At 32.7% G+C, this 14842-nt stretch overlaps 1 protein-coding gene across 1 annotated transcript in view; it reads right to left on the bottom strand.

Moving 5' to 3' along the window:
• Positions 1-14842, bottom strand: part of LOC145259815 (cleavage and polyadenylation specificity factor subunit 1-like) — a 130234-nt gene that overhangs the window by 79344 nt on the left and 36048 nt on the right. The window contains exons 11-14 of the mRNA XM_080117616.1: positions 10406-10493; positions 7155-7277; positions 5680-5728; positions 1618-1712 (exon numbers count right to left, since the gene is read on the bottom strand). Of these exons, the coding sequence (XP_079973742.1) occupies positions 1618-1712; positions 5680-5728; positions 7155-7277; positions 10406-10493 (355 nt within the window). The remainder of the gene's footprint in view (positions 1-1617; positions 1713-5679; positions 5729-7154; positions 7278-10405; positions 10494-14842) is intronic.

The following is a 14842-nucleotide window of genomic DNA, read 5'->3' as shown; positions in this document are numbered from 1 at the left end:
TTAATGGGAATTCATGGGCATTACGATGATGTATAAGGCTGATTTTATATTATTTTTGTAGGATGTTTTAAAGGGAAGTTAACCTGTGATGAATTTGAGTTTTTCCAATACTTCCTCCTCCCTCCCCATGTTAAGAATGGCTGATGCTTGTTAAAATACAGTCGAGAGATCGTTTTTTTTTTATTTTTAAATGTGTCGTTTTAAGCAAAAATGATATTACGTACTTAATTGTCATGCCGAAAATAGTAATATATCCAAAAATTATGAAAAATCATTGAGTAGAAAGTTATTTCTAGTTGAAAGTAATTTTTACGAAAAATTGAGTAAAATCAAATTTTTCTTAGACGTTATAAAGTAGGCAGGACATTATTCCGAATGGATATTTTAGGTTACTTGTGTCACGACTGCAATATTCGTTGTCTATAGGAATAGATATTTTTTTTTACTAAAAACACAATAGCAGTTGTTCTACTCAATGAATTTTCATAATTTTTAGATATATTACTATTTTCGACATGACACTTACCTTTGTAATATTTTTTTTTTAAACGATATATTTAAAAAACTGATGTCAACTATATCTTAACAAGCACCGAATAGCTTTCCAAACTCTCACAAATTATTTGGAATTATCTCCCTTGTCCTTCAAACTAATTGCAAAATGTCATTGAAAGGTCAAATCCTTGTCCATCCATAAAATTTAATTTTTTTTTTTTTTTTTTTTTAAATAAAACTATCTAATCAATTTATATCATTTTTATGGTATATTTTCTTTCTGTCATGGGTACACCGTAAAGATTTTTGGCATTTCTTCGTTATTAGAGCAGAATTTAAATATTGCAGTAATGAACATACCCAAAAATTTGGAAAAACGATAAAGTAGAAATTTAATTGAAAAATAGCTTTTGAAGAAAATTAGAGGAAACGAAGTTTTGATTAAAAAAAAAAAAAGATAAACAGGAAGGTTTGAATTGTAACAAGGAAGGTATTTTTTGAAAATTTTGAAAATCCTAAGCCAATTTAGCAAAACTCACTTTTCGCTAATTGTGTTGCATGTTGAGACTGTATACACTCACATGTGTGACAGTTTGAAGCTAAGAAGCACCAAGTGATGGGATGAAGCTGTCAAAACTGATGTTGCTGGAGGTGAATAGGTCAAATAACTGACCCTTACAGCTGTTGGGGTGTGAACACCTGCTAGAGAACAGGTTAATATATATATATATATATAAGCAGGTGAAGCACAAGAGCCAACCAGTCAAAAAGCAACAATAGCATGAGCCACTACTAAATCCGCCTCCTGCTTTCCCCTCCATTTACTGTTTGGAAGCATGCACCCAAGGCAAGAAATAAAATAATTTTATATTTTTCTAACAAACGAATTTGTATTGTGAGTTTGTTTTTCTTGGCTGATGAGAAGAAACTATTAATGTTCACTTGGCTACATCACAATTGTCTTTGAAAACTGTGACAGCCATATCTAATCTCGTACATCTAGACAGGGAATAAAGCAACCCAAATCTTCTGTAATGCAACAGAATTTACCGTCTAGATTAAAGGTGAACATTTATTAGAAAACTTAAACGTGCTCAATATTTTGGAAAAAAGATTTTTTACCTCAAATGTGAATGAAGTAATTGTTGTGCCACTCAGATCTCCTTCTCCGTAGACTTCCAACTCATCAAGATCATCAATCTGAGATACATCCGATGCTGAGAAAAACAAAAAATACATATCAACAAAATCCTTATAAAAATGCATTAAAAGTTGGACTTGTTGAAGCTGACATATAACAATTTGATTTTGACTAGCGAATTTTTATTTATTTTTATACCATGTTATTGCCACTATAATAATGTAGGCCGCTAGAGTTTCATTTAAAAAATATATGTAGTCCTATCCGGACAACTGGTAATATGGAAACATTTCTCAATTATGATCAAAACTCAAAATCAGCAAGGGGAACAACACATGTCTATTTGAAGAATTTGAAAAGAGTTATCCCCTTACAAGTAAAATTTAATCTCTTTTTTTGTATAAGTTTAAAAATATGCAAGCAAATAAAAATTTAAATGACTTCATTGCATCCCAGGCAACATCGACTAAGTATAGTCTAGTATATTCTAAAAAAGAACTTGGATACCTATTGTAAAAGAAATCATAAGCAATCAACCCATCTGTTAAGAACTAAATGCTCACAAGATGCTCCAAGAATAGTTTCTATATAAATAAATGGTATGTAAATAATAGTTTCTATATAAACAAGCCAAGCATGCGAAGTCCCCCTCCATGGGTGAAAAATTTACTTTCACCATAACTAATGTTTGTGCAAAATTTCAAAAAAGGAAATGGTTGAGAAAAGTGCAAATAAACGAACAGATGAATGATTTGAGGGAAATTTTACCCCTATAATGGCCCCTGGGAAGGGGGGAAGTTATCTCGGAAAATCCATTCTGGCAAAAATTTACTTTCACCATGACTAATGTTTGCGCAAAATTTCAAAAAAGGAAAAGGTTATTGAGAAAAGTGCAAACAAACGAACAGACAAATGATTCGAGGGTAATTTTACCCCTATAATGGCCCCTGGGGGAGGGGAGGGGGGGGGCAACCAGAGTTATCCCGGAAAATCCATTCTATAAAAAATTTACTTTCACCATGACTAATGTCTATGCACAATTTAAAAAATATCGAAGGCATGGTTATGAGAAAAGTGTGAATGGACGAACAGGTGTGAATTACTAGGCCCAAATACTCCTTTATCGGGGGATCAGTAATGAGTACCACAGCATTTAGCACACCAGATTTCCATGATGTTGACTCAGGTTCACCTGGCAGCTGACATAAACAGCTGAAATATGCCAACCGCTGATCAAATTTGAAAACGCTAGGAAACAAAAAATAACATTTATCGAATAATAATTACAATGAAAAAACAGTGAGATATAACAACCTACAGTAAGTATCATGAATAAATGTAAATGTTTTGTTGTTTTTTTTTTAAATTAATAGACGCTTTTTTTCTAAGAGAATTTTAAAGAAATAATTTGTTATTTTCATAAGTTTATTTTTTGTTTTAAATAAATAGAAACATTTTTTTTTTTCAAATGAAAATGGGTTGGACTGATTAAATTTGTGCAGGATTAAAACTAATTTATTTTCTTCCAATTTAATAAAAGTCGTCTGCTTCAATTTTTATTGGTTAAACGTGTCTTATCGCATTTTCATTGGCTGGCCAACTTGATCAGCACTAAGCACATCCTGGTAGTTTATGTCAGTTTCCAGTTGAGCCAGAGCCAACGATATTCACGGAAATTCGGTACACTAAATAATGTGCCCCGTTTTCATTAACAATTCCAACAAAAAGATGAAAAGCAAACAATCGCGATAAAAGAGATGATGAGTACATCAACTAAATCATGATTGTAGAAAGAATCACTTTTTTTTGAGAAATCTAAATTATTCAGGTTTTACTATTTATGTAAATTAAGGTATGACAAATGTATAGTACAGCACAACTGCTTCTGCTGATTTTCTATTCACATGATATTTAGGCAGGATAAATTTGTTTACTTTTTTAAAATCGTCCATTTTTTTTTTTTTTTTCATAGTAAGCATTTTTGTTTTGTTTTTTTTTGTATTTTAACCCTTTATGAGCTGAATTATGATGTAAATTATTAAAAAAAAATATTTGTTAATTTTAGATGGTGGCATTCTGAATGTAAGCAATGGACAGTTGCAATTGGGAGGTATCTGGCATACTGAACTAATACATACAAGGCATGTTTGAATCAATTTCCACTTTATGCCGTTATATTTACTTATTTACAACTGAATGAATTAGTTCAATTAGGTCATAAAGGGGTTGGAGGTAATTTATATTTATTTATATTAGATTTTATTTATAAGAGTATAGATTTAAGACTGAACAAATTAGTCTAACCAGGTCATAAATGTTGGCAAAGTCACTAAATCAAGGTGTAGCCATTAAAAAAAAATTTTTTTTTAGTTAAAATCTATTGAGAAATATATATATTGTATTGAGAGATACACTTAAAATATCTAAACATTATGTAATGAATAACAAGTTTGCCTGTTTCCCACCTGACTACAACTTGGATGTCTTCAAGTCCAACATAAACAAACTCCTGACAAATCGCCCCCTTAAGTAAGACACTCAATCAAAACCCCCAATATTAATGATTACTACAATACTATCTCATTGATTACTGTACACACAATAACCCTTATCCCTGACTGAGTGGCCTTCGGGCCTTGATAAGTGGTGACCCCCATGTAAAAAAAAAAAAAAAAAAAAAATGCTGCGATCGAAAACAGTAAACGAAACACCCAAAATTGAAAACTTGAAGCAAAAATGAAAACTGAAACCACACTTGATTTCCAGCTAACATTTTCTCATTTTATTTTTGGGTTCATTTTCGCATCATAGCATTTTGTGTTTTACATCAACAAGCTATAAGCCCGAAAACTTGTTATTCATTATTTGATGTATAGATATTTAAAGCGCGTATTTCTCAATACAAGATGTATATTCTCAATAGATTTTAACTCGAAAAGATTTCTCATACAATAATATTTAACAAAACCAACAAATAAAATTTTTAATGGCTACACAGAATTATTTTCCTCGCAATGAAGTCAGACCGTGATTTAGTGACTCCGCCTAAATGTTTACCAACGAAACAAGAATGAAAAGTAAATACATCAACAAATTATTTAATTCGGTACTTGTACAGGTTTAGTCAAGACATTAAAAAAAAAATATCGAAAAAAGGTTATATTGCACGCATCCGTTATGGAACAAAGTTCTCCGAAAAAAAATTTCACTTAATTTCATCATTTTACAGCGAAAAAACAATTTGTTATGATACCGAGCAAAAGGTTTGATTTTTAGGAAGAAAAGCTAGAATTAAGGATGGAGAGAGAGTATCGGCACTTTACATGGAGTTATCTCTCTGTGGTGTGTTGTTCCGCTTTAGTAAATTTCACAATGGCTGACTTTAACGCGCTCTCATAAGAATGTGTTTTTTCCATTGTAAAAAAAAAAAAAAAAAAAAAAAAAACTACTCAATCAAATTAAATGAAATTTTTTTTTCGGAGATCTTCAGTCCAAAACGAATACATACAATATAACCTTTTTTCGACATTTTCATTTTTTAATGTCTTGACTAAACTGTACAAGTGCCTTTAATTCTCCCAAATCTCGATTCACAACTATAAAAAGAACTTGTTTATTTTTTTTACAAAGATTTTTAGAAAAAAAAAAAATGCCACTAAATTATAAATCTTGTTCTTGTCATACAGAATTAGTAAAATCCCAAAATCAGTCATGTCCATCTCCCAACTATGCTTGTTTAACCTAGCAAAGGTGACATCAACGTCTGCTAAAATGAAATCCAATAAAAAAGATAAATGAATAAATAAGGAAAGTAACAAAGTGAAAAATAAGATTTGTACAGGATTTAAAACCATGCGTCTGAAAAAGAGACCATCTAACGCAAATGTCCTGCTAACACTTAACGAGCAGTATGGTTTGAAAAAAAAGCAGAATTTGAACAAATGACCCATTCTTCAAGCTCTGCAATAAAAATTATTCAAAAAATGAGTAAATACAATGTTACTGAGTTGCCATCAGCAGTTTAAGCAAAAGATTAAACTCACCCATCACTTCAGAACTGTCCATTTTCTTCTTTTTTGAAGGTGGTTCACACTATGGAAAGAAAAAAGAAACAATAGATTTAGGTTAGATCAATTACATATTATAATATACTAGACAGCCTTAAGACCATTTTTATTACTTATGGAAATGACACTCACTTTAAGCGGGTTGAATCAAATTGAAGAGACCATCTTGTTACTAAGATTATATACAAATATCAAGAAACAGGACACTTAGTGACAGTTACTAATTGCAGGCCTCATATATTTAACAAAATATTCACTTAAGTTGAATACTTAAAAACTTAATTCCTAAAAAGAATTGTTTTCTAGAAATTTACATTCCTGGTATTGTTTTGAACGTCACAAGTAAATATTTTCAAAATTTTTCTAAAACTGATTTCTAAGTAGCACATTTACCAAAGAACACTTCGACATTATATGGTCAAAAGTTTGGTTGTCTTGAGATCTTATTTTAAGACATCCAACTACTTTTGTTTAAGCCATCTTCTCAACCTTATTCCAGAGGCTTCCATTCTAAGTCTCATTTTTCGCAATAGTGCTGCCGTTTGTGTGCATTACAAGTCCATACTAGCTAAGACGATTTTCCTCTCATTTTGTCTGAGATCGGCAAGACATCCAATATGGTTGAATCTGGTGAAATCAGATGTCTAGCATAAAGTCGTTTATCTTAATAATCGTTTATCTTTTTTATGCTTCTTTCATTGGTGGCTAGCGCATGAAGTTTAAAAGTTTGAAAGAAATTTTGTTATAAGGCGACAAGTTTCAATGAAAGTGTAAAACTGATTAAACCAAGAAAAAAAATTTTTTTAAACCAAAAATGACTTTCGACACATTATGTCAACGTGAAATCATTTACCCCGCCCCCACTTTCATCATGTTATGAATGGTTTTCTAAATTGAAAACCAGTCATCGTTATTTTCATGGCAAGTGCTCATCTGAACTTCAATCGATGACCCCCCCCCCTCGCCAGACATTCACGAAAAACACTAGTCTAGCCAAAACCACTATCAATAATTTCTCATACTCTTTATCTGTGCCTAAACCTAAATGCAGATTCCATGAACAAAGCTTTTTTCTTAGAACTGCACACCTGTAAAATTCTCTTCCATTTGCCTGCTTTCCAACTAACTACAATTTGATTGTCTTCAAGTCCAACGTAAACAAATTCTTGATGAACTGCCCCCCCTAAGTAATCCAATTCACAAATTCCCACTACTTATATTTGCTATGCTATAATCACAACGACTAATGTTTACCCATTAACCTTTATCCTTGAGTGGCCTCTGGGCCTTGATAAGGGATGACAAAAAAAAAAAAAAAACATGGGAAGGTGGAGGGGATGCTGCATTTTGAATTTATCATTTGGCAGACTTTGCGTCTTTTTTTTTTTTTTTTAGCTGCTTACATAATCTGCCGCCATAAGATAAAGAAAAAATTTAAAACATCAACTCACCTTCTTGCCATCTGTATCAGTTTTCGGGACGGAAGCCTCAAGCATTTTTTCTGTATATTTTAAAAGCAAGGAATTACCAAGTCTCGATCCTAAAAATAAATAGCCTTCTTCGCACTGGCACATCTGAAAAGAGTGGAAATAATATGGTAAAACAAGATTATATAACCTACAAGATCCTTAGAGTTTTAACATCTTTACACATATAAAGTTGAGCACATGTACACACATACATATATCAGAATTCTGAGGAGAATAGGCACACAGATTAATGAATCGTCTGGTATCAAAGTATTTACGGATGATTTTTAATATAATTGTAATCTATAATAGAGAATAACTTTCAGCGGACACTTCATACAGGGATTACACAACCTACAAATGAGGCGGAATAAATCTCGGACCTTCCATACGCAAAGGATTATCACTAAGGATCAAGAATGTTTTACAATAAAGTGGAATCTACCTACAATGTGGATTTATTCAACAAACCCAGACCGACCATATTATACCACTCTATAACAAGGATTATCACAACACCCGGATACCATAAATTCATATCCTTCCATTGTTCCTACTTTTATTACTCTATTTTCTTTATCTTTGTCCCTCAAAAAGATGTAATTAATTTTTAATTTTCTTTGTATGTGCTGAATAGCAAAATTATTTCGAATTAGATCTAATATTTACTAATGATTTTTCCTCTGAGGAGATGAGCCTACATCGAAAATCCATGGGTTAAGGAAAAATCTCTGAATTGTATTCTTTGTCCAAACAATAAATTCCTGTTCTGAAAAATCATTTTTCTGAATGAAATTTGAAAAAAAAAAAAAAAAAAAAAAAAAAAAAAAACACTATATATATATATATGTCAGGGGTGTAAGTTCTGTTATAGAAGCGTTGATTTAATTTGAATAATAATTTTTATAACGGAACTCACATCCAACGCACCGTCCCCCACATTTCAAAATACAACGGCTGGGAGACAACTTTCTTTTCTCCAACTTTACAACATAGCAAAAAAGAAAAAGAAAGAAACAAAATACTGAGGATGGAGTTTGAGCCCGAAATATATTTAAATTATAAATTTCAAACAAGCAAAATATTTGTTTATTTTCATAAAATTGCATTGCAATTTCAAATGCACTTGATGTGTGCTTTTTATATACATATGTCAGGAGTGTGATTTGCCTTTCAAGCGCACTTGGTGCATATTTCTTATAATATATATATATATATATATATATATAATATGACAAATAAAGAATAAAAAAAAAAGAATACATAAAATTAATAAAAATATATATATATATATATATATATATATATACACACACACACACACATACAAGAAAGAGTCATATAACAAAAAAGATTGTTCGAGTTTTTACATCTATGCACACATTAAATTGAATTTTTTGCAGCATTTCATTGCTATTAAAAGCATATGTTCACTACCGAAAAATTATTAAAACAAACTTCTCATTATACTAAATCATGGATATACAAGCGACTTCATAAAAGCTAACTAATTTGCATATTTCCTTGAAAAACGAACTTACATTAATTACTTATTTTTTTATGGTTTCTTACTGGATGATTGGTCTCATTTAACTATTATGCTCAGTTCTTTCAAACTGCTTGGTCTAACGTTCACAGGAAACAGGAGTTGGAACAATTATATTGAAGGCATTGCCAGGGCCGCTGCGAAGAAGGTAGGCTCTCTCTACCATGCTAGAAAACTAGTAACACCTGAAAGTATCCTGTACCTCTATAAGGCCACCATTCGCCCATGTATGAAGTATTGCTGTCACATTTGGGCTGGTGCATTTGTTACTAGTCTCTCGCTCCTAGACAAGGTTCAAAAGAGAGTCACCAATCTGATAGGCCCTGAACTAGCATCTAAGCTTCAGCCTCTGTCCCATCGACGAAACATTGCATCCCTCTGCCTGTTCTATGAGTATTTTAATGGTGAATGCTCTGGCGAACTGCAGACACTTGTGCCCCCACGACGTAGACACCCTCGACAAACCCGACAGGCAGCTAAATCCCACCCCCACACAGTAGAGATCCCTAGATGTAAAAGATCTTTCTACTCCAGTAGTTTCTTCCCCAGAACCGCTAGACTCTGGAATTACATTCCAGGTCCCTGCTTCCCCAACTGTACTGACGTGCAGAAGTTCAAGTGTAACGTGAACAGACATCTTGCTGCCCAAATCCCAACATAGTACCCCAATAGTTGTTGCCCCTGATAGTAGCCCCCTACACCAAAGTGGCAATGTGCCTTGTTTGGGTTGAAAATGTAATAAAAAAAAAAAAAAAAAAAATGTTTTATTTATGCATATTTTCTATATTGTATATAATTGGACAGCATTTTCTCTCAGCTTTCTAGTCTCCTCCCATATATATGTGTGTGTGTGTGTGTGTGTGTGTGTGTGTGTGTGTGTGTGTGCTCCATTGACCAGCAAGGATAATTCCTGTTTGTTTCTCTTACGATCCAACTTTTCCATCTGGTGGGCCAATGTTCGAAGGTTCTGTTCAAGTGTAAAAAGAAATTCACCAAAGTCGCAAAGATTTTCAACTTCTATGAGTTGTCATCAAGCAAATGATGAATTAAAAAATTGCGTTTAGTGAACTCATTGAAAAAGACGATTAAAATCGTTTAAAAGCATTTAAGCATACCCTCTCCTTCATATTGAGCCGACTCATGATCGGTTTGTTCATGCAAATGAGTAGAGCTTCTATGATTGAGAGGCGCATGTTACAATATGAGACGGCTAGAATGGCAGTATTTTTTATTAATATGTTTCTAAATCCATTTTTGGAAGTGTAATATGTAACTAGATGTCGGTTAAGAGAAAACAAGTCTATTTCTTTTTTAAATAAATCCAGGTCCATTCCGTTTTTTTTGGTATGATGTTTGCATATTTTTGAGATGATTGATAATTATTTTTTGCATGTTTTGGACTATTATTCTCATCTTGGTTGTTTTTCTCACAATATTTTGGCCGATTTAACCGCCGACAATCTTTAGGTGCATTCACACTTGATGTTATCGGTGAATGGTGAAAAATGTTTGGTTTAAAATTCTCAAGATACCCCCTACTTATTCCTCTCCACAAAAAAATAAAAAATAAATAAAAACTTGTACCATTGAAATACTTCAATTACTTTTCTTTTTTTTTTTTTTTTTTAATTTCTAATTCAATTTTCTCATGAAATGAAAAAAGAAACAAAACTGAAGAAAAACTTACACAGGTCGTAAGAACACTGGATGCAGCTTTATCAAAGTGAAAACTTTTCACACTTCTCATCCCGTCCACAACTAATGTTAAGACATAACTGGGGAAAAAAAAAAAAAAAAAAATTAAAATCACAAATAATCTCACAGAAATTCGCTAACATAATCAATCAGAAAATTTTGTACAAATATTTTTTTTTATTTCTTGTCCAGAATTTAGCCTAATTAAAAAAAAAAATTTTTTTTAATTTTTTTTTATTACATTTTCACCCCAAACAAGGCACATTGCCACTGTGATGTAGGGGATACTATCAGGGGCAACAACTACTGGGAAACTATGTTGGGATTTGGGCAGCAATTTGTTGGTTCACATTACACTTGAACTTCTGCATGTCAGTACAGTTGGGGAAGCAGGGACCTGGAATGCAATTCCAGAGTCTAGCGGTTCTGGGGAAGAAACTACTGGAGTAGAAAGATCTTTTACATCTAGGGATCTTTACTGTGTGGGGGTGGGATTAGCTGCCTGTCAGATTTGTCGAGGGTGTCTACGTTGTGGGGGCACAAGTGTCTGCAGTTCGCCAGAGCATTCACCATTAAAATACTTATAGAACAGGCAGAGGGATCCAACGTTTCGTCGATGGGACAGAAGCTGAAGCTTAGATGCTAGTTCAGGGCCTATCAGATTGGTGACTCTTTTGAACCTTGTCTAGGAGCGAGAGACTAGTAGCAGATGCACCAGCCCAAATGTGACAGCAATACTTCATACATGGGCGAATGGTGGCCTTATAGAGGTACAGGATACTTTCAGATGTCAGTAGTTTTCTAGCACGGTAAAGAGAGCCTACCTTCTTTGCAGTGGCCCTGGCAATGCCTTCAATATAATTGTTCCAACTCATGTTTCCTGTGAACGTTAGGCCAAGCAGTTTGAAAGATGTACTCTCGGACAGGGAATCACTGGCCATTGCTATTGGTGGCAGAGAAGATTTCTTGTAATTATTGAAGGAAACCAGTTTAGTCTTGGCAAATCTGTATGATATACGGACTCGTCACAGAATGAGAATGTAATATTCCAAAAATCACATAAATTGATTGTATTTTTTTTACTAAGAAAATCAAATTTTATGAGGAAGCAAAGAGAGTCTGTATCTCTGTCATCTGAAATAAATAACGGAGACAACTAAATTTGAACTATTAAGATCAAAATCTGCCTTGTAAGTGCTACAATTTTCTATCAATCACTAAAAAAAAAAAAAAAACATTTTCTATATATAAAAAACTGCTTGATTAATTTACATGATTTTTAGAATATGACATTTTCAGACCACAGCAGGTATGTACATCAAAAAATCTAATTTGTATTATTCAGACCGTTGTTCTCATCTTGAGTGTCATTTTGACAACGTTTCGGTCAATGTAACATCTGACCTTCTTTAGGTGTATCCCGTCAAACTCGGGAACGTTTCCGTCAAACTTGGGAATTTGAACAGAACCCTTTATTTGCTTCATGGGAGTTGCAAGGACCCATGGCGCAGTGGTTAAAATACTTGATAAAAATCATTTGTAAAAGTGATATTCTCCTGAAGTTTGAAGGTTTAATTCTCAGTGTGGGCAACTGAATAATATAACTGCGAATTACTTAGGACCTCTATCCATGCGTGGCTGACGGAACGAGAGCGTGCTATCCTGTGAAGTAAATAAAGGGTTCCATTCGAAATTTCATCCAAATTCCCAAGTTCAGTAGGATACACCCGAAGAAGGTCAGAAGTCACATCAACCGAAGCGTTGTGAAAATGACACTTAAGATGAGAAGAGTAGTCTAAAGAATCCAAATAATACAAATTCTGTATTTTTTTTTTTTTATAAAGGTTTTATTCTGGCCAACAGTAATATTTTTATTGAAAGACAATATCTTTATTTATTTGCAAGATGATCTGGAATTGTCTGGGATTAATTGAGAAACCCTATTTGGAATCCACATTATTTTGGCAAAGCAAAAGCAAGAGTGTTATGTTATGCTGGGTAACATCGAGTGGCCTTACTGATAATCAATTGTGAACATCAACTTATTAAAAACGTAAAATGTTAGATAAAAATTATTATTGCTTTGTAACTTATGTAGAAAAAAAAGGTAGGCAGACAGAATGTTTGTTTTTTTTGTTTTTTTTTTTTACATGGAAGTCACCACTTATCAAGGCCTGGAGGCCACTCGGGGATAAGGGTTATTGTGTGTACAGTAATCAATGGGACAATATCGTAGTAATCGTTAGTAATGGAGATCTGATAAAATGTCTTACTTAAAGGGTGGTTCATCAGGAATTTGTTTATGTTGGACTTGAAATCCAAGGAATGTTTAGTAAAATATTTTGGTTAACTTTGAAACAATAACAAGGAAAGAATGCGGTGGAAATAAGCAGAGTGGGTTTTCAAACGTTGGGATAAAAATAATAAATTTAGCCAGAAAACGTGATTGAAAGTCACGTGTTAGGTCTTTGTGAGTTCAATTACATCATAACCAAGAATAGTTAAATATCTACAAGAGAGTTTGGAGATAGAGGAGAGAGGGCTACACGGACGAAGAGTGTTCGAGGCAGAGCTTGTAATGATCCTGTATGAGGATGCAGCAGAGACTAAGACAAGCATACAATCTTCCAACAAGGAACACATTTGGAATAAAAGCTGTCTAGAAATCCTGGTCGGTTCTTTGGAAGAAATGTTCATTTCAGCTTTTGGCAGATTCGTCAACCAAAACTCCAGATGAATGAAGGTAATGTTTCCCTGTTTGGCAAGATACAATTCCCCCAGATGGTTTTTCCCTTTGTTGTTAAGGAAAGATTTGTTGAGAAATGTCCCATTAAACTCCATGTATGTGTAATATATTTATGTAAGCATTTATGAACACTAAACAAGAAGAAACTTCACGATACAAACAACTTATACCCAACGCACTTTATATATAGTGCCTTACACACACACACATATATATATATACATACACACACCTTATACCTCCCCACAACCTAACAGGGGAAGAGAAGTTATTTGTCATTTAATCAATAATGAATCAGCAAAAATCGAAAACTGATTTTTACTTTTAATTAAAATTCTACTCAATCATTTTTTTTCAAGTTTTGGCAAGGATACTTATTTTTGCCTGATACATAAGTATATTGAAGAATTTTTACTTGCAATTTTTATTTTTATTTTTGCCCCATTGCCTGCATAAGTGCCGAATATTTTTATTTACTATGCAAGATGACCTAGACTTGCTTGGGATTAATTGAAACTTTTTTGACCTTTAAAGGACATTTATACAGATTTTTAATCTGATAATTATTACCAAGAAGACCCAGTAACGGAAATGTAAAACCCTATGATTTGTCTTCAGCCTATAGCATTATGTTACGTTTTCTTTCCATGTGTTTAATTTTCAGAGTGGGGCCCATGAATGTCCATCGCATTTCTTGGATGGGAACAAGTGTAAGTAAAGCAGCATTTATTCAAGTAAATTTCAGTAAAATTTTAGTTTTCAACTCTTAAGCATTTCTTAAGCATTTCCTGAAAATCAAATTTATTCCAAGCCATGGACCCCTTAATAACATTTTTAGATTCTTGTTCAGAATTTCCCCGATATTGAAATAAACAAAAATAAAGAAAAATCTGTATGAGGTACGCATCTGTGATGAAATGATATCATATTCCAAAAAGCATGTAAATTGATCAAGTACTTTTATTTTTATAAAGAAAATCATTTTAAATGATTAATGGGAATTCGAAGACATTACAACATAAATCTTGCAAGTATGAATTATTGTTGAGTTATCTCTCTTTTTAGATTTTTTTTTTCACTCCTCATATACTTAATTTGATTTTTGTATTTAAAAATAAAACTACTTGATCAATTCATGCGATTTTTAGGATATGACATTATTTCATTACGATTACATACATTAGTTTTTGCTTTTTTTTGTTAATATATGGAGAATTTGGGACAAGGACCCACTTCTATTCTAATTGCCTGTTGCCGTTTCATTTATGCTGTCTGCCAGAATCAGATAAATCATCAACTGATCCCCTAATATGGCTTTGAGAAAGAAATAAAATCCAGACAAAAAAGATTAAGAAATAAGGAGGTAAAACTAACAACTTGTCAGAAATCAGTTTTTCATGCTTTAAAAATAAAATTTCAATCAAATCAAAAAGCTCCAACAACTTAAGTAGAAATGTGCTTTTTTTTTTTTTTTTTTTTTTTTTTTTATTAAAAAAGCAGAAATCTGCTAGAAAGGGAAAAACATTTTTAGCTCATTTGCTACGTCTTACAAGACAATTCCTGTAACAGAATCCTGAATCGAAAAAATCAACTTTAAAACTATCGAAAAAGCATGTGCCTATTTTCCAATGCCAAAAACGATTCTTTTGTTTTTGTTTGTTTGTTTTGTTTAAAACTTAATTT

Source organism: Euprymna scolopes, chromosome 35, assembly GCF_053919585.1.
Source record: "Euprymna scolopes isolate OS-2025 chromosome 35, ASM5391958v1, whole genome shotgun sequence".
NCBI classification, from domain to species: Eukaryota; Metazoa; Mollusca; class Cephalopoda; order Sepiida; family Sepiolidae; genus Euprymna; species Euprymna scolopes.
The sequence above is the reverse complement of the archived record's forward strand: the minus strand, read 5'-3'. Positions and strand labels throughout refer to the sequence as shown.